Source organism: Mrakia frigida (assembly GCF_051309035.1).
Source record: "Mrakia frigida strain ATCC 22029 unplaced genomic scaffold BDY24scaffold_3, whole genome shotgun sequence".
Classification (NCBI taxonomy): Eukaryota; Fungi; Basidiomycota; class Tremellomycetes; order Cystofilobasidiales; family Mrakiaceae; genus Mrakia; species Mrakia frigida.
This window is the reverse complement of record NW_027481278.1, coordinates 674,389-691,528: the sequence shown is the minus strand read 5'-3', so window position 1 is coordinate 691,528 and position 17,140 is coordinate 674,389. Positions and strand designations below refer to the sequence as shown.

Below are 17,140 nucleotides of genomic sequence, written 5' to 3'. Positions count from 1 at the left end.
AAAATACCTCAGAAGGGTTTGGGGAGGATCAGCACGTACTCTGGTAACAGCGAGCATCCCAAAACGAGAGTGCCAAAAATCCTAATCACCTTCGAAAACGGTTAACCCCTCCTTCGAATCCCTTTCTCGACCCTCTCCTCAAACCACATCTCCCCTCCCCTTTCCTTCCCTTCCTCCCCCTTCCCTTTTCAAACCTACAGCATGTCCAACCCCCGCCCACTGAACGACGAAGAAGTCGAGAACGAGATGAAGAAGATGGTCAGTATCTATACTTCTCTTGCTTCTTTCGTTCCCTTCGTTTGAACCCTCCGCTCATCGCCGACCTTCCCTTCCCTTCTCTTCTTTCCTCCCTTCTTTCCCCCCTTCAACTCTCCTTCACGCTCCCGCTCTTCACTCTCACTCTCAATTATGGCTACGGGGACGTTCAGGTTGCCTTCATTTCGCAAGAGGCTCGAGAGAAGGCTAGGGAGATCCAGGTCAAGGCGGACGAGGAGTTCGCTATCGAAAAGGTACGTCACATTCTTGCCTTCCTTCTTCCTCTTCGTTCTGCCTGTTCGAGTCTCTTTTAGAGATGCTTGAGATGGTCTGCGTCTTCCGAACACGCCCAAGCGACCCCAAGCTGTAGGAGCTCAATCGAGGACGGAGAGGGCCGTAGGAACGTTGGCGAGATGGATCGAAGGAAGGAACCCCCTTGGCTTCCTTTTAGACCCTCTGCAGCTCTACAAGAGGGTGGTTTGGACTCAGCGTAGCTCGGAGAGTGGGTGGAGATATCCTCCACGTCTTTTTGGAGTTGCTGGAGTGGTGAGGGAGAGGTGGAGACTCGACTGGAGCAACGGCGGCTGTGGGAGCGAGCTCAGAGGAGGGGTCTCGCTTCGTCCAACCTCTGCAATACCCCCTTCATGGCCACTCCCTACTCGCAACGTCTCCACCAGTTCATTCGCTGTCCGCTGAAGCCTCTGGCAAAGTGGTTAAAGAAGTCGAAGGGGAAAAGGAACGGTGCTCGTCGATCCTTGCGAGCTCAGATCCCTTCCTTCCCTCCCTTCCCTCCTCCCTCTCCCTCATCCTCGCCTCATTCTAAATCGCCCACTTCACCGACTTCTCACGCCTCTCTATCTCTCTGATTTTGTGCGAGCAAGCAGAAGCTGACTGGCCTTCGCTTTCTCTTCTTTCATCTCCCATCAGGCCAAGATCGTTCGTCAGGAGTCGCTCAACATCGACGCCATGTACGAGAAGAAGCACAAGCAGGCTGAGATCGGTCTCAAGATGTACGTTTTCGTCTTCCCGCGTCCTTCATCGCCACCTCCTCCGAGACGGCTCTGCTTTCTTCGTCTCCTCGCTTTCCTCTTCGACGACGAGCCCCTGACTGACGACCCTCCCTCTCCTCTCCCTTCTCTCTCTCCCTCCCTGCCTTACCCTCTCGCCTTCCTGCTCACCACACCCTCCTTCCATCCGCTCCCCACTTGACCTATCGAATCGCCACATCCAAACCATCGCTCATCTTCTACCTCCTCCTCGAACCGACTCCTCTCGACTCCAGTGCCCAATCCACCATCCTCAACACCTCCCGACTGAAGATCCTCCGAGAACGAGAGCAGCTCCTCTCTGATCTCTTCGAGGAGGCCCGAAAGGGTGTTCTCGACCTCGCTAAGGATCAGTCCAAGTACTCCAAGTTGATGGAGCTCTTGATCCTCCAGGTTCGTCTTCTTCCCTCCCTCCTCTCTTCCGTTCCCTTCTTCGACGACTCGATCTTCCTTCTGCCTTCCTCCGACGACCTCACCACTGCCTTCCACTCGAGCCGCCTTCTCGCTGTCTCCTTGATCTTTTCGTTTGAAGAACTCAAACGCTGACCTCCTCTCCCTCTCCCTCTTTCCCTCTCTCGCTCTCTCCTCCTCTCTCCTCCTCACCTCTCAACCAGGGTCTCCTCATCCTCCTCTCCCCCTCCGCAACCCTCACCGTCCGAGCGTCCGACCGAAAGCTCGCTACGAAAGCCGGAGAGGCCGCCGCCAAGCAGTACAACGAGATCTCTGGAAGGACCGTGGTCGTGACCATCGACGAGAGCGAGGACCTCCCCGCGGATTCGGCTGGAGGAGCCAAGTTGGCCGGAGCGGGTGGGAGGGTGAAGGTGAACAACACTCTGGATGAGAGGTTGGGGTTGTTGGAGGATAAGGTGAGTTTGCTTTTTGCTTCGTCCGAGCTTTGGGCAGTGGGAGAGGGTGGGAGGGAGACGAGGGAGACGAGGGAGGAGACGAGGAGGGAGGAGACGCGAAGGAGGAGCTCTGTGTGAGAGACGAGACCCTTTTGACTGGGAGGAGCAATACCTCCCAGACAGATGAGATCCCCTGTTTCTATCTCCCCGAAATCTGTCGAAACCATCATCTCCAAACCATCGTCTTTCAAAAACCCAACCTTCGCCCTAATCCGAAACGCGTCGAGCTCACCACCTTCTTCCTCCTTCCCCTTTCCCCTTTCCCTCCCTCCTCTTCGCAGATGCTCCCCGAGATCCGAGCAGATCTCTTCGGTCCCAACGAGGTTCGTTTCTCCTCTCTCTTCCCTTCTTCATCCCAACCCACTCGGAAAAAAACTCACTAACCCAACACCTCTTCTTCGAACTCTCTTCCCTCCCTCTTCCCCTTCCCCTTTCCAGAACCGAAAGTTCTACACATAAACGCTTCTCCGACCTTCTCTACACGCACGCACTCTACATAGTCTGATTTGGAACGATGAACCTTTTTGCTTTTTCTTTCTTCGCCTTGACCCTCTCAAAAGAAAGAAGAAAGGAAGCTAGACGGGCGCCTGTGTGCGGGAGAGAGAGCTGACGAGAGAAGAAGAGAAGGGACACAGGCAGGGCATCAAGATCGTTAAGTAAGTAAAGCAGAATTAAGAACGGTAGGTAGATAAGATTAAGAAGGAGAGAGGCAAGTAATACAGTCAAAGCAAAAACAAAACACAGGGAGAGGGAGAGAGCAGAAAAAACGGAAGGTAGAGGAAGGTCCAACGCACGACCGATTCGACCTCCACCTCCTCGAACCCTCTTGAGATCCCATCACGAAAGTCACGCGAACGCGCCTGCGAGGGATCCGAGGAGGATGATGAGAGGGAGGGTTGGGTAGAGGAGGATCAAAGGGGAGATGTCCGAGTTGGGGGAGGAAGAAGGGCAAGATTGCGAGGAGCTCGAGGAGGAGGAGGGCGAGGAGGACTGGGTAACAAGAAGAGGGACGAAACAAGAAAGAGATGATGGTCAGATTTTCCGGTTCCAAAGAGAGGAGTGAGGATGAGATTGCGACGAGACTGGACTGAAAAAGGAAAAGAACAGGGAAGAGGAAAGAGGAAAGAGAAAAGAGAAGAAAAAAACATGACGTACCTTGTAATCAATCCAGCTTCCATCCTCCAGACTCGATTCAGGAGAGGAGATGTAGGGCGAGTAGCTCGAAGGGGAAGAAGGCGAGGATCGTTGGTAGGGCGAGTGCGAAGAAGAGGAGGAGGAGGGCTGAAGGAAAGGAAAGGAACGGGAAGGAAGGAAGGGAGGACGTAAGCTTTCGGTGAGCTCGCGAGTCTCGAGAGTCAAGTTTTGTTGTTCGACTCACTTGGTAGGTCAGGGACATTGGAGTGAGAGGAGAGGAGAGATAGAGAGAAGGGCGAAGGGAGGGGGTAAGTTCTGGAAAGAGAGAAGTCGGGTTGTCGTGGTTGGGAGGGGAATCGTGGGAAGGGAAGGATTGAAACTGGAGGTACATAAGCTGATTCAGTGAACTGCTTGTCAGCTTCCCCCCTCCTTCCTCCTCTCTCCTTTCAAAGGCCTGTTTGGTTTTTTGACCGGGGCGTTAAGAAAAAGTTTCACATCATCTTTTAGAACCCTCGCGAGGTGAGAGAAAGGGATTCGCATCGTATCGACCCCTCTTTGCTTTGCTCTCTGAAAGATTTCTCACAGAGGGAAGGAAAGGAAAGGAAAGGAAAGGGGTGAAGCGCATCCGGATCCAGCCCACCTCTCCCGATTTCTCAAGTGCCCGATCGGAAACCTGAGATCCATCAGCCTCCGATTTCCCCTCTCTCCACAATGACCCGTTTCTTGCTGGAAGATTTTTTTTTTGGGAGGAGGAGGAGCTGCTCGGAAGTCGAATCTACACGAGGGTGCAGAGAAACAGACAAATTTTCAGACGGTTCGTTCTCGAGAACCCGTTGGAAAGAAGGCCCCCTTGAGGCAGAGAAGCTCGGGCTGCTCTCGGACTCCTCCTCCTCCTCCACTTTCCTCTTTCTCCGTTCCGTCTCCTCTCACTTCTTCGTGTAAACAAAAGGGTTTCGGGCATTATTATCGTTCTATCGAGGAGCAGCTCCTTCACGCTTTGAGAGCGGTTTTGATCGTCTGTCGAGAGAGAGAGGGAGAGAGAGAGAGAGAAAACGGGTCGAGTCAGTTTCGTTAGACGCGTTCGAGTCAAGAGTGACCGGTTGCGTCGCGTTCGTTGACCACGAAAATCTCACCTTCTCCATCACGTCAAAGTCTCCCGTCTCAACCCTGACAATCTCCCTTCCCAGAGCCACCTCAATCGCGTGCATCTCCTCCCAGGATCGCTTGTCGTGAACGAAAGCGATGGCGACTCCCTTTCGACCGAATCGTCCAGTTCGACCTGTTTGCAACGACAACCAACGCGTAAGTTTGAATCTTTGGGAGAGAGAAAGCAGTAGGCTTGGGTACTGACCAACTCGATGAAGGTAAGTCTCGACGTCAGGCAGTCCGTTCCCCGTGAGAGGCATGTCGTAGTTGACGACCATGTTGACCTGCTGGATGTCGATTCCTCGAGCGATAACGTTGGTGGTGATGAGGACCTTGGTCTTCCCGTCTCGGAATCCATCGATGGTAGCATCTCGAGCTCCTGAATCCTGCTGTCCGTGGAGGGAAGCGACTTGGTGGCCTTCGGCGAGCATCCGACGAGCGATGAGGTCGGCGGTGTCTCGACGCTGAACGAAGGACGCGACGAAACGAAGAGAACGAGAGCTAGAGGTCAGTTCTTGGTCTCGCTCGTTGGAGATAGGTCTAGAGTCAGAAGAGAGGGTGAACGAACCTTGCAGAAGATGATGGATTGACCAATCGTCAACAGACTGTAAAGCTCGACGAGAACGTCGTACTTCGCCTCTTCGTCCTTGCAGTCCATGTAGAACTGCTTGATACCGTCGACGGAGAGCTCCTCCTGCTTGAGCTTGATCTCGTTGGCCGTGGGAGCGAACTTGACGGCGAAGTTTCGAACTTGATCGGGGAAGGTGGCGGAGAAGAGGATGAGTTGAACGGTTTTGGGAAGCATGCTGAACGAGCGAGAGAATCGAAGAGAAGATGGTCAGCTAGGGCAGATCGTACGAGCATGAAGCGTTCGATACTTCGACTCACTTCTTGACCCTGAGGGTCTGTTCTCCCAGACTCTGCTGATCCAACATGTTGTCGGCCTCATCGAGAACGAACACCTTGACGTCCCGAGGATCGAGCTTCTTCTTGACGATCATGTCCATGAGCGTTCCAGGAGTACCAACGACGACGTGAGCGGTGATGGGAGCCGAGTGACGGTCGAACGAGTCCTTGACACCGAGGAAGACCTGGACGGGAGTGAACTGTCCCATCGTTCGAATGACCTCCTCGATTTGACGAGCCAGCTCTCGAGAAGGAGCAAGACAGATGGCCTGAGAGGAAGAGGTAAGCAGAGAGAGAAGGTGTTGAAGGTCAGTTGGCTCGTGTCGGGGAGAAAGACGAGCTGGACATCACGACGCGAGGGAGGGAGGGAGACGGGAAGGAAAAGGCACGCACCTGAGTCGTGTTCCTCGAGAAATCTATCCGACTGAGCATCGTAAGCGTAAAGGCGGCAGTCTTTCCAGTTCCAGACTGAGATTGACCGATCATGTTCCGAGGTCTGAAGCAGCAGGAAGGAAAGGAAGAAGTTCAGCCCTCGCTCGAGCTCGAGCTCACGTTGCGAGGGAAGGAGCGATCAAAAGGAGGACAAACGACTCACGGGTTCTGGAGCAGCAGAGGCAGAGCTCGCTCCTGGATTTTACTAGGCTTCTGGAACTTCATGGCGTAGATTCCCTTCAGAAGATCGGGGTGCCTGGACGTCGAAGAGAAAACGAGGGAGAGGGAAGGACAACGGTGAGCTCGACTTCGTTGTTTGCGAAGGAGTAGGCTCGTGAAAGCTGAGAACGTAGAGATGAACTCACAGACCGAGGTCCTCGAAGTTCTTGATACTGAAGAGAGGAGAGTTGGGATCGGCTTGTTGATCGGCGAGGGTGACCTGAGGAGAGAAGGAGACGAAAGGAAGGAAAGGAAAGGTGAGCTCGTGGAAGTCGAGCGAAGGAGGGCTCTCTCGACTCGTCCGTCTGCCATTCTCGAGCTCGATTCGAACTCACTGAGACCTGGTAGGAGTTGGGAGTGATGTTCTCCGCTGAAAGAGAGCGAGCGAGACGAGAAAGAAGAGGGGGATCAGCTCAGCAGCTCGCTCGACCTCGACCTCCTTCCTCCCTCTCCTCCCCTCGTTTGCTCTCGACTCACCCTCAGCAGCCTTGACCTCTACTTCAGGCTTCTTCTCCTCCACCTCCTCCGCATCGGTCGACAATCCTCCAATTCTCAAAGCTAACGAGCTGATACCTCGGTCGACTGTAGCGGTTGCTGTCGGCGAAGCTGGAGCTGGCGAGGTCGCTGAGACTGCAGGAGGGGCGGGGGTGGTGGAGGGCGTCGAAGGAGCTTCCTCGATCCATCCGTCGGCTGTGGTTGTGGTAGAGATGGGAGAGGCCTCCTTGGGAGTCTCGGCGGGAGTGGACATCTTGAGAAGTGGGTTGGAGGGGTGGTGGGTGGGGGAGGGAGGAGAGGAAGGAAGGAAGGCTCGAGCTCAAACTCCTCAAAATGAGGGGAGGGGGCGAAGATTCGATTTTTTAATCGCATCCTTACCTCAGATAATCTCGAAGGCGAAAAGGCATAACTGAAACTAACTCCTTCAGTCTGCGAAGATCGAAAAGTCTCATGGGAGAGAAGGGCTCAGGTCTGACGGCTCGGTGAAGGGAGCGCGTCGCGCCTCCGGTCTCTCGGAAGGTTTTTGACGCCAGATTTCAGAGTAGATCAGGTAGAGATAGGCAAGCATGTTCTGACGTGCTTTTTCTCGGGAGGGGTCATACGACTAGGTCCAATCATGCGACCGAAGGAAAATTGTCGTCCTCTCGACTTTCCGCTCTGACTTTCGCTCTCTTTTCTCCTTGTCCATCTCCAGGTAGAGAGCAAGGCTTCGAGACAGTGTTTCGGCCATCCAGGGGTAACAAACCTACATATTAATATTCAAGAGAGAGAAGCGAAGCAAACTTGAGCGATGATAGAACGAGCGAAACACTCTAACTAACAACGACGCGTTCAAGCTCCGATTCGAATCACGACCTTCCCCTGGGCCTTGTTGGTAGCAAGTCTGGCGTAAGCAGCAAACACTCCCTCCTGATCCCACTCGTGAACGGAGTCTACCGAGCAAGTAAACTTGCCTGCAGGAGAGAGAGAGAGGGAAACGAGCGGCAGTCAGTTCATCGCGTCTTGTTACTCGTCTCCTCCACAGCAAACTGAAGGAATCGACTCACCCTCTGCAGCCCACCTAGCCAAGTCCTCCAAGTAACTCGTCTTGACATCCGTCAGGAAGAAGACCCACTCCCTGGGAGTTCCGTTCAACCAGGTCGGTCGGAGGAGGTTCATCCCAAAGTCGGAGAGAAGCTTGCCGGTGGAGACGAGACCCTTGGGGGATTCCACTCCGATGACGACGTACTTGCGGTTGGGGAGGAGGTAGTTGGCCGAGGACAAGTAGAGAGGTTGGGAGCCGATGGTGTCGAAGATGAGGTTGAAGCCGAGGGAGGAGGCGAGGGAGTAGGAGTTGGAGAGTTGGGATTCGAGAGGGGAGGTAGTGTAGTCGACGGTCTGAAAAGAGAAGAGTCGATAAAGATGTCAGTTCGGACTTCTATGGAGGGAGAGGTTCGCTGCGAGAGGGGGAGAGGGAGGAGGACGAACCTCATCAGCCCCGAGGGCGAGGCAAGCCTGACGCGAGGAGGACGAGCAGGAAACGACAACGTAGGCACCGAGAGCCTTAGCGATCTGGATGGCGAACCGTCCGACGGAGGACCCTCCTCCTGATGAGCGAAGCAGAAAGGAAACGACGAGGAATCAGCGAGGGAAACACTCGGACGCGTCGCAGCGAAAGTTCGAGGGAAGAAAGGGACGAACCGTTGATGAACACTCGCTCTCCGGCCTTGAGTTCTCCCTTCTGAGTCAAAGCCTGATGCGCTGTAGCTCCGGCGAGAGAGATACCAGCAGCTTGTTCGAAGGAAAGGACGGAAGGTTTGAGAACGAGATGCTCGTCCTTTTTGCGTCCAAAGAAAGATGTGAGAACGAGGTCAGCCATTCCACCTTCAAAGATCTCGAGCTAACCCCTAATCCCACGCCATCAATCGACGCTCTTGTCGAAAGTACAGATCATGAAAGAAGGGAAGACGACACACCTTGAGAACAGCGTACTGGCAGATCGTTCCTCTTCCCGTCTTGAATCCGAGCTCTGCAGGGATGATTCCAAAGACGAGATCTCCATTCTTGAACCTCGTGGAATCGCTCGCATCGACGACGGTTCCAGAGAGATCCGATTCGGGGACGGCTGGAAGAGAAGGAAGCCAAAAAGAGGGAGGAACGAGGTGAGCTCGAAGGTTTGGACGCTCGGGCAGTTGATACCTTCTCTACGGACCTGGGAGCTTTCGCATGAACGAAGGAAGCATGGGCATCATCTTGGAGCTGATAGAGGAAGAAACCCAAGGGAAGTCAGCTTCGAGGATCATAGGAGAAGACCATGACTTCGAGCGGGAAGGGATCAATCGAGTTGTCCTTCCCTTCTCTCCGAACTCTCCAACTTCTCCTGCTCCTCCCTCCCGTCCAACGTTCTCTTCCCACTCCATTCATCCCACTATCAATCCCTCATCCTAGAATCCAAAAACTCACCCAACAGGGTTCAAAGCAGCGTGAGAAATCTTGACGAGAACCTCTCCCTTCCCAGCCTTGGGAACTGGCGCATCCGTCGAGAACTTCAAGACTTCCTCGGGCTTCCCCTTTGCGACCTGGAGCCAGGTGGATTGGGTTGGAGGGATGGACATGTTGTTTGGGGGAGAATTTGGTGAGGTTGGAGGTAGGATTGTAGTTGGGGGGAGAGAAGAGAGGGAGAGGGAGAGGGAGAGGGAGCTGCCAGTCGGTGACGCTCTTTCTCTGCTGAGACCGAGGCGGCTACGCTCGAAGCGGAAGGATTGCTTTGTGATGAAGAAAGGTCTATGGGAGTTGCTAGAAGATATAAGAGTCGCCGGATGGTTGTTGAAAGATCTGCTGTCGAATCAAAAGACGGGAAAAAAAATTGAAGGAGGAAGGTCCGGTTCAGCCCAACGACGCGATGGTGATTCAGCCTCTCGTTCTTTCAGGCAGGTTCATTTAGACTTCTGTTCGCTTTCTTGGGCAATGATTCAGCAGCTAGGCGTTCATGGATCCTGATAGTTGAAGAGCTGCAAACTCACGAACGGGGAAGCGAAGGAGAGGAAACGACCGACCGAACCGACGACGCGTCCCTCGCTCGTAGGCTCGACTCTCGCTCTTCTTTCCCAAGACTTCTTCGCAGGTCAAGATGAAAACAGGAACCTATCAAGATCGATAGAAAGCAAACCAAAAGCGAACAAGAAGCCTAGGCTAGGCCGAAACAGGTCTCAAAACCTCACCTCCCTCTAGTTCCCCCAGTTCGTCTTCAACCCCCCTTTCCCCTCCTTGAACTTCCTGACGGTATCCTCCGTATCCGCCCTCAACCAGTCCCAAACGCTCTCCGTATCCTCCCACCCGACCAACTGCTTCGCCCTCCCACTCAACCCGACCGAGTTCGTCCCCGTCACCTTCGCTCCCTCTTTCCCCACCGCTCCGCCTTCCTTCAACTCTCCCATCTCCTTGAGATAATCCCCGACCGTCTCAGCGATCTTCTTCCAGCTGTGCGTCCCCTGCGCAGCCGTCGAGGTAGCGAGGACGTAGTGTTCGAAGCCGTGTCCCGTTTGGGGAGGGGGAGGGGCAGAGGGGGAGAGGAGGAGGGAGAGGAGGGAGGTGTAGAGCTGGGAGAGGGATCGGATGTGGACGTTGGACCAGATGTTGAGACCGGGGGAGACGTAGGTCGCTCGACCGGTGGTGAGGGCGTAGTTGATGACGTTGGGGATTTGTTGGGACAGGCGGTTCAGAGGACCCGTTCCCTGAGAGAGGGAGAGACGGAGGAGGAAGAAGATCAGGTTTGAGAGCTCGTTGTGGAAAGAGAGAGATTGTTCGGGAAGGAGGGGAGAGAAAGGAGAGAGAGAGAGAGAGAGCGAGAGGGACAAAGAACGAAAAAGGGCAACTCACGGGTCCGTAGATAGTCGAAGGCAAGATGACGTAGCCGAGGAAGTGACCTCGCTCGAAAGCTTCGATGACCCTGCGGTAGCGAGGAAGAGAGACAAAGAGAAAAGAAAAAAAAGAGGAGGTCAGCTCGAGCTCAACGCGTCTCGCTTCATCTCGCTCGTCCCACTTCTCGTCTCTCTCCTACCCCCAGCCCAAAACAAGACCCCAAACTCACTTGTTCGTAACAACCCTATGATCCCTCGACTCAGGCACTTTTGAAACCAACGATGGAAAAACAAAGAGAAAATCTCGAATCAGCTCGAGCTCAACGAGCAGAACCAACGAAGTCACTCGCCACTCACTAGCAACAATCTGCTCCAAATTCAAATCATCGTAAACCGTCTCGTCCAACTCTCCCAAAGGGACGTTGGGATCGCACAACTCTCCGGTCCCACTGGTGTGAAGGTAAACGGCCTTGGACTGCTTGTTTGCGATTCGACCTTCAGCGGCTTGCTCGAGTCCTTGGATGAGAGCCGAGGTGGAGACGAGATCGTCGCAGTCTGCGCAGTTGATAACGACGTCGGCTTGGGCGGCGAGGGTGGTGAGGAGGGAGGCGTCTGAGAGGGAAGCTACAGGTGAGGAGGGGAGGGAGGGGAGGGTGGGTCAGCGTGAGATTTAGAGCGACTGTCTCGAGTCGTTGCTGCTTCGTCTACCACGCTACTTCAAGAGTCGGAGCTGATCTCAGCTCGAGCTCGTCCTTCCTCTTCCAATACCAGCGAAAACGAGCAGAAAAAATCTGCTCCTGCTCCTCCCCTCCCCCATCTCTCTCGCTTTCTCCTCCCTTCTCTCGCTCGACTCACCTTTCACCGGCTCGATCTGCTTCGAGAACTTCTCCAAAACCTCCTTATGAGCGTCCTGCCTGTACTGAACGGTGACCTTGCTCTCAGGGTAAGCCTTGAGAACGTCGCTGAGGACGGTACCGCCGATGTAGCCTAAGAACAAAACAAAACGAAGGAGGTGAGCTTCGTTCGTTCGATCTCTGAGAGAAGCGAGGGAGAGCACGAACCGGTAGCTCCGAGGATGAAGATCGATGGAGAGGAGGAGGAGGAGGACATGCTGATTGTAGAGTTGAGTTCGTGGGTGGTGGGTGGGATGGGGGTTGGGAGAGAAGAGAGAAAAAGAAGGGAGGAGGAGAGATGGGTGAAAGTGGAGGGCCCTGATCATGACGAAGATGCTTTCTATAAAAAAAAATGGCGACAAGACGAAGTGAGCGTTTTCTAGCGCGAGTGAGCCGGTGAGCGATGAAACATTTTTTCTCGTGCGGAGAAAGGGAAAAGAGGCGGGGAGGAAGGAGACAGAAGGGTGAGCTTCGACTCGATCCGAAACCAAACGACTTCCTTCTTCCTTTTCTCCTTCGGCCTCTCAACCCTCACTCACTCACTCAAATTTATATCTCAGCATCAGCCCATTCTATGACCCTCCATTTCGAAGAACCCTCTGCCTCCCACCCAGCTCCTTCTCCAGCCGCTTCGTCCTCCCCTGCTCCCTCTCCCTCCTCTCCTCCAACGTCCTGCCTCAACTGCTCCTCCTCCCCGATCTCGTACCAATCGCCCACCTGCCGACACCCGAGTTTGTGCAATGGTTGCGCTATGAAACAGGCGACGGGTGGGAAGTGTAAGGTCAGTGGGAATTTCTACTGAGAGGAGATTGGAAGATGGCGACGGCGAAAGCTGATTCTTGTTTGCGGGGGTGAAGGTTTGCGGAGAGAAGTTTTTCGAGTTGCAGCGGATATAGAGACGCGGGGCTGATGCTGTAGAGATCGTGGGCTCTGGGAGGAGAGAGAGAGAGGGAAGGAAGATGCGAGCTTTGACTCGACTCGTGCCCTTCCTTCGCACGAGCTTGCTTCTTGTTGTTTCGCTACGATTAAAATGACATGACGAACAAACTCCGGACCTACTGCTGTCTCCCAACGATCAGCTCGAAAGTTTTTCCAGACCTGTCCTGAGAGTTGCGGAGACTCGGAGATCGCCTGCACTCGTCGAGCTCAGCTCTCTCCTTCTCCTCTCCAACCACATCCCTCTCTCTCTCAGCCGACAGCACGAATCGTCGTTCTCTCATGGACCCCGGTGGGAAGGAATTCAACTTTGGTCGCTCCTGCGATCTTCACATCCCCATCTCCTACAGGATGTGCGTCTTCCTGCCTTTCAACTCGCCTTCCTTCTCGTCCGAGCTGACCTCGCTTCGCTTCGCTTCGTTCGATCCAGAGCTCGTCTGGAAGGCAAGATCCCCAAGAGGACCTACAAGGAACTTCAGGAGCATCCGGAGTGGAAGTTTTCTGGGTCGCAACTGCCGTGAGTCCCGAACTAACGAGACGGTGAGAGGGGAAAGGAAGGAATCGGTCGAAGCTCACCACCCTCCTTCGTTCGTTCGTTTGTTGTCGTCTTTCTAGGGTGCTGTCGGACCTCTTCATCACCACCCAGCTCTTCTCGGACAACAAACCTCTCTCTTTAGTCTATCGAACGAAACATAAATCCTTCTCGAAATCTTACACGTCCGTCTTCTCTCTCGCTCGCTTCCCTCCTTCGAGCTCGAGCTCACCTCGCCTTGTTTTGTTTTGATCGTGTAGATGGAACGAATGGCTCACCTCTCCGAACCTGTTCTCCTCGGTTCCTTCCAACGCTCAACTCGTGTTCACCGTGTGGGACATCCAGGGAGTCGGGAAGGCGGTTCCGGTAGGAGGGACGATCATGAAGCTGTTTGAGAATGGGTGAGTCTCTTGTGAAGAGGCAGAGAGATGGAGGGAGAGAGAGCTGATTAGTTCGGAACGTTTGGGATTTGGTGCTGGGTTAGGTATCTGAGGAGAGGAGAACAGAGACTGTACCTCCATCGAGATCACGAAGGAGATGGGTCCCACGAGACGACGACGCCGAGTGAGATTGGGCTGAGGGATGAGATGGGCAGGTTGGAGGAGGTGAGTTTCGCTCTTCCTCGTCGACTCACTTGTGCCTGTAGGGATACAAGAGAGCTGACTTCTTTCCTGTTGTGACTTTGACGGACTTGCAGCTCGTCCAGAAGTACGAGAAGAGGGACATGCCTCACCTCGACTGGCTCGACAAGATGACTTTCGCTGAGATTGAGAAGGTTCATGCTGTGAGTTCGACGAAGGTTTTAACCAAGAGACTGTAAGTAGAGCTGATAATATCGCATTCGTTCTACCAGGCCGAATCAGCCAAATCGCCTCATCTCTTCCTCTACATCGATCTCCTCAAGTTCGATTTCCCCGTCGTGTTCGCTGAGCCCGTTAGTCCTCCTCCCTCCCTCCCTCCCTCCCACCCTCTATCAACTCCTCGAACCTCACACCCAACCCCTTCTTCGTTCCCACCTCTCGCAGGAAATGCCCACCTCCGTCGCCGTCTCAGCCCGAGGAGGACCCACAACAGCCACGCAATCCATCAACGCCATCCCTTCCTTCGCCAACGAGCTCGCCACGGACCTCAACCTCTGGTCGATCGTCGACCCGGATATGAACAAGGAGAACCTCGTCGAAGCGAAACATCGACGACTCGTGAGAAGTCACAGGACGGGTCCGTTGGATCGAGAGTTGAAGCCCAACGCGACGATTCGAGATCGGTTGAATGTGAGTCCTTACTCCCCTTTCCTCTCCCTTTCCCTCCTTCTCTTTCCCTCACGTTACGTACCCTCAAAAGCTGATCTTCGCGTCCCATTTTTTTTTCCCCGTAGTCCATCCTCAAATACCCCCCTACCCAACTTCTCGAGGAAGAAGAGAAGGACCTGATTTGGAAGTTCCGGTTCTACCTCTCGCGCGACAAGATGGCTCTCACCAAGTTTCTCAAGTCGGTCAGTTGGACGGACCCGTCCGAGGTGAAGCAGGCGGTGGAGGTGTTGCTGCCGATGTGGACGGATGTGGAGATGGTGGATGCGTTGGAGCTGTTGGGGCCTGGGTTTGTGGATGGGAGGGTGAGGGCGTATGCGGTGAAGCAGTTGGGGAGGGCGGAAGACGATGTGAGTGGGAAACTTTCTGTCCTTCAGATTAATTTGAAGTGGTGCTTGATGTGGTAGTTTTGAAGTCGTCGTCGCTGACTTTCAATTTTGGGTTCGTTCGTCGACGCGTCGACTCGCCTCGCACAGGAACTCCTCCTCTACCTTCTTCAACTCGTTCAAGCTCTGAAGTTCGAGCCTCAAGCTCCCTCGGATACTCGCTCGACTCGATCGTCACACTCAGCATCGGCTCTCGCATCAGCAGCAGCTCTCTCGACGGAGGACAGCGGTCTCGCCGAGTTCTTGATCAAACGGAGCGTCGCCAACGCCGTCTTGGGGAACAGCTTCTACTGGTACCTCATGGTCGAGACGGAGGATCGATCGGTGGGGAAGATGTACGCCAAGATCGTCTTCAGGTATATGAAGAAGCTCGAGGATGTGAGTTTCTCTCGCTCTCTCTTCTTTTGTTCTCGTGTTCGCTGACCTCTTTGCTTTCCTTTCCTTTCTTCAGTCCCCAGGAGGAGTCGACCGCCGAGACATCCTTCGTCGACAAGCCGAACTCGTCGCTACCCTCTCCGGGCGAGCAAAGGAGTACCGAGCCTCCAAAGATCGGAGGGAGAAGAAGATCGAGAAACTCAAAGCCTACCTCTCGGATCCCAAACACGGTCTCTCGAACATGCCTATCCTCCCGCTACCCATCGACGGTCGAATCCTCACCAACGGGATCTCGTCGGAGAACTGCTCCATCTTCAAATCCAACCTCCTCCCGCTCAAACTCTCGTTCCTCATCCCACCACCAACGCCAACCTCGCCCATCTCTCCGCTTCTTCTCCTCTCCCCTTCGTCACCATCTTCGACAGCACCGCCCACCTTCCCACCCCCACCAACCCCCCCTCCTCCCGAACCAGAAGAGTACGGCATCATCTTCAAGAACGGGGACGACCTCCGGCAGGATCAACTCGTCCTTCAACTCTTCACGCTCATGGATCAACTCCTCAAGAAGGAAAACCTCGACCTCCGTCTTACAACGTACAGTGTGTTGGCGACGGGGTCGGAGGAAGGGATGATTCAGTTTGTGGACAGCAAGAGTCTGGCGACGGTGATGAGGGAGCACGGGACGTTGTTGGAGTATCTGAGGATGATGAACCCGGAGGAGGAGAGTACGGGGACGTATGGAGTGAAACCGGGGGTGTTGGATACGTTTGTGAGAAGCTGTGGTGAGTTGGCGACGATTTGGTTTGAGGCTGGGAGGGGAAGGGAAGGAGGCAGGACGCGTTCGAGACGAGAGCTGACCTTTCGTTCCCGTACTCGTTTTCGTTCGACTTTGACTCAGCTGGCTACTGCGTGATCACGTACCTTCTAGGAGTAGGAGATCGACATCTCGACAACCTCATGCTCGCTCCCGACGGTCATTTCTTCCACAGTTCGTCCGATTCGTCTTCTCCCCTCCACTCCCCATCCCCTTCCTCCTCTCTCGTCCCTTCCCTGTCTAAACCCCACCCGTTCCTTTCTTCATCCCCTCAGTCGACTTCGGCTACATTCTAGGCCGAGATCCCAAACCTTTCCCGCCCCCGGTCAAGCTCTCTCGGGAGATGATCGACGCCATGGGAGGAACGACGTCGCCTCACTACCTTCGGTTCAGGAACCTCTGCAGTACAGCTTTCAGCAACCTGAGGAAGAACGCCAACTTGATCTTGAACTTGGTGGCGTTGATGGTGCATTCCGGAGTACAGGATATCAAGTTCGAGCCGGATGCGGCGGTGGGGAAGGTGAGTTTCGAAGACGCGTCTCGCTCTCTTCGCTCTCTGTCGCTGTTTGCTCTCGTTCGTGCGTCGTTCGAGTCACGAATGCTGACTCGATGATCTGCTTGTTCCTTTGACGGTACAGATCCAGAACTACTTTCTGCTGCACCTGACGGAGGAGGAGGCGCTGAAGGAGTTCGAGAGGCTGCTGAACAAGACGAGTGTGATGAACGCGATGTTTGATGCGATTCACGATCTGTGAGTCTCCTCTCTTCCATCTCGGTCTCATGCGATCTTTTAGACTGACCGTCTTTGATCTCTGTTTCTGTTCTCCAGGGCTCAATACTGGCGGTCGTGACGGAGGAGGACGACGACAACGACGCGTCGGGAGGAACGCTTTGGGACGATACCCCTTTCTCGATTTATATACCCAGAATCTACTCTCTATGCAACACCATCCACCTTGTTTCTCAGAAAAAAGAGTCGCTTCGTTCTGGTACAGATCCGCAAGGACGATGCGCCCTTGAAGGCTTGAACCGACCGACCTCGACTGCTTCCTCGAAGGGACCTCTGGCTTCAAAACGAGCGCGAGAAGAATGGGAGTTTCTTGTATTCGAAGTGAGTACACTTCCTTTCTTTGCTCACTCCGCTGGATTGATTCATCTCTGCTCTGGATCGTCGCCTGCGAGCAGTTGGCCAGTCGCTCTTCTTTTCTTCGCCTAAGCTTTCCTCGTGAGCCTAACCCTCTTCACCTGATTTCCTAAGTTTCAACCTCGAGCAGTTCTATTACATGCTCTCCTCATTCATCTCTTCCGAACTCCCAGCGGCAATCCTTCAATCTTTCTTCGTTGTTGCTTCTTTGCGACGCGTCGTCGATTTCCACAGGTCCAGCAACTTCCGAGATCTCCATCAACCTCCTGGAACAACTTCTCCTCGATCATCAAACTTGAATGTTGAGTCCTTGTGGAATCCTTTTCACCATGGCTGAGGAGAACTCGGAGATGAGCAGATTCGAGCTGGAATCGAG

The 17,140-nt window shown here is 54.2% G+C and overlaps 6 protein-coding genes across 6 annotated transcripts; 3 read left to right on the top strand and 3 right to left on the bottom strand.

Annotated features, from left to right (window-relative positions):
• Positions 1 to 2,740, top strand: VMA4 (H(+)-transporting V1 sector ATPase subunit E). The gene is made up of 7 exons (XM_076638724.1): positions 1 to 258; positions 429 to 509; positions 1,183 to 1,265; positions 1,538 to 1,694; positions 1,916 to 2,167; positions 2,488 to 2,529; positions 2,645 to 2,740. The coding sequence occupies exons 1-7, from the start codon at positions 202 to 204 to the stop codon at positions 2,663 to 2,665; spliced, it is 693 nt and encodes a 230-aa protein (XP_076500353.1). The 5' UTR covers positions 1 to 201; the 3' UTR covers positions 2,666 to 2,740.
• A 1,590-nt stretch (positions 2,741 to 4,330) lies between these two features.
• On the bottom strand, positions 4,331 to 6,791 carry DBP5 (ATP-dependent RNA helicase DBP5; the record flags this gene model as incomplete). The annotated part of the gene is made up of 9 exons (XM_076642673.1): positions 4,331 to 4,357; positions 4,474 to 4,619; positions 4,692 to 4,950; positions 5,055 to 5,292; positions 5,375 to 5,661; positions 5,786 to 5,888; positions 5,988 to 6,080; positions 6,190 to 6,263; positions 6,537 to 6,791. The coding sequence occupies 9 exons, from the start codon at positions 6,789 to 6,791 to the stop codon at positions 4,331 to 4,333; spliced, it is 1,482 nt and encodes a 493-aa protein (XP_076500352.1).
• Positions 6,792 to 7,264: 473 nt separating this feature from the next.
• BDY24DRAFT_376997 (NAD(P)-dependent alcohol dehydrogenase) lies at positions 7,265 to 9,258 on the bottom strand. The gene is made up of 7 exons (XM_076638723.1): positions 8,981 to 9,258; positions 8,730 to 8,776; positions 8,494 to 8,642; positions 8,219 to 8,354; positions 8,006 to 8,124; positions 7,585 to 7,915; positions 7,265 to 7,491 (listed from the first exon to the last, which is right to left on the bottom strand). The coding sequence occupies exons 1-7, from the start codon at positions 9,130 to 9,132 to the stop codon at positions 7,370 to 7,372; spliced, it is 1,056 nt and encodes a 351-aa protein (XP_076500351.1). The 5' UTR covers positions 9,133 to 9,258; the 3' UTR covers positions 7,265 to 7,369.
• Positions 9,259 to 9,647: 389 nt separating this feature from the next.
• On the bottom strand, positions 9,648 to 11,526 carry BDY24DRAFT_432899 (uncharacterized protein). Its single transcript, XM_076644098.1, has 6 exons — positions 11,439 to 11,526; positions 11,233 to 11,364; positions 10,735 to 11,001; positions 10,608 to 10,644; positions 10,397 to 10,466; positions 9,648 to 10,251 (listed from the first exon to the last, which is right to left on the bottom strand). The coding sequence occupies exons 1-6, from the start codon at positions 11,485 to 11,487 to the stop codon at positions 9,745 to 9,747; spliced, it is 1,062 nt and encodes a 353-aa protein (XP_076500350.1). The 5' UTR covers positions 11,488 to 11,526; the 3' UTR covers positions 9,648 to 9,744.
• Positions 11,527 to 11,749: 223 nt separating this feature from the next.
• Positions 11,750 to 12,326, top strand: BDY24DRAFT_376992 (uncharacterized protein). The gene is made up of 2 exons (XM_076638722.1): positions 11,750 to 12,051; positions 12,128 to 12,326. The coding sequence occupies exons 1-2, from the start codon at positions 11,845 to 11,847 to the stop codon at positions 12,164 to 12,166; spliced, it is 246 nt and encodes an 81-aa protein (XP_076500349.1). The 5' UTR covers positions 11,750 to 11,844; the 3' UTR covers positions 12,167 to 12,326.
• Positions 12,327 to 12,447: 121 nt separating this feature from the next.
• On the top strand, positions 12,448 to 16,595 carry VPS34 (phosphatidylinositol 3-kinase VPS34). The gene is made up of 15 exons (XM_076636179.1): positions 12,448 to 12,559; positions 12,637 to 12,723; positions 12,822 to 12,923; positions 12,999 to 13,139; positions 13,223 to 13,343; positions 13,436 to 13,522; positions 13,592 to 13,672; positions 13,764 to 14,009; positions 14,114 to 14,395; positions 14,522 to 14,809; positions 14,883 to 15,588; positions 15,705 to 15,794; positions 15,896 to 16,140; positions 16,259 to 16,371; positions 16,450 to 16,595. The coding sequence occupies exons 1-15, from the start codon at positions 12,489 to 12,491 to the stop codon at positions 16,469 to 16,471; spliced, it is 2,682 nt and encodes an 893-aa protein (XP_076500348.1). The 5' UTR covers positions 12,448 to 12,488; the 3' UTR covers positions 16,472 to 16,595.
• The last annotated feature ends 545 nt before the right edge of the window (positions 16,596 to 17,140 follow it).

Coding starts and splice junctions, on each gene's coding strand:
- VMA4 (XM_076638724.1), top strand. CDS start 202: ATGTCCAACCCCCGCCCACTGAACGACGAAGAAGTCGAGAACGAGATG. Junction 510..1,182: donor AGGAGTTCGCTATCGAAAAG/GTACGTCACATT, acceptor ATCTCCCATCAG/GCCAAGATCGTTCGTCAGGA. Junction 1,695..1,915: donor TGGAGCTCTTGATCCTCCAG/GTTCGTCTTCTT, acceptor CCTCTCAACCAG/GGTCTCCTCATCCTCCTCTC.
- BDY24DRAFT_376997 (XM_076638723.1), bottom strand. CDS start 9,132: ATGTCCATCCCTCCAACCCAATCCACCTGGCTCCAGGTCGCAAAGGGG. Junction 8,777..8,980: donor GCTGCTTTGAACCCTGTTGG/GTGAGTTTTTGG, acceptor TTCCTCTATCAG/CTCCAAGATGATGCCCATGC. Junction 7,492..7,584: donor GGCTAGGTGGGCTGCAGAGG/GTGAGTCGATTC, acceptor TCTCTCCTGCAG/GCAAGTTTACTTGCTCGGTA.
- BDY24DRAFT_432899 (XM_076644098.1), bottom strand. CDS start 11,487: ATGTCCTCCTCCTCCTCCTCTCCATCGATCTTCATCCTCGGAGCTACC. Junction 10,645..10,734: donor TTTGGAGCAGATTGTTGCTA/GTGAGTGGCGAG, acceptor TGGTTTCAAAAG/TGCCTGAGTCGAGGGATCAT. Junction 10,252..10,396: donor CTTCGACTATCTACGGACCC/GTGAGTTGCCCT, acceptor TCCCTCTCTCAG/GGAACGGGTCCTCTGAACCG.
- BDY24DRAFT_376992 (XM_076638722.1), top strand. CDS start 11,845: ATGACCCTCCATTTCGAAGAACCCTCTGCCTCCCACCCAGCTCCTTCT. Junction 12,052..12,127: donor CGACGGGTGGGAAGTGTAAG/GTCAGTGGGAAT, acceptor GCGGGGGTGAAG/GTTTGCGGAGAGAAGTTTTT.
- VPS34 (XM_076636179.1), top strand. CDS start 12,489: ATGGACCCCGGTGGGAAGGAATTCAACTTTGGTCGCTCCTGCGATCTT. Junction 13,344..13,435: donor AGATGGGCAGGTTGGAGGAG/GTGAGTTTCGCT, acceptor ACGGACTTGCAG/CTCGTCCAGAAGTACGAGAA. Junction 16,141..16,258: donor CGGATGCGGCGGTGGGGAAG/GTGAGTTTCGAA, acceptor TTGACGGTACAG/ATCCAGAACTACTTTCTGCT.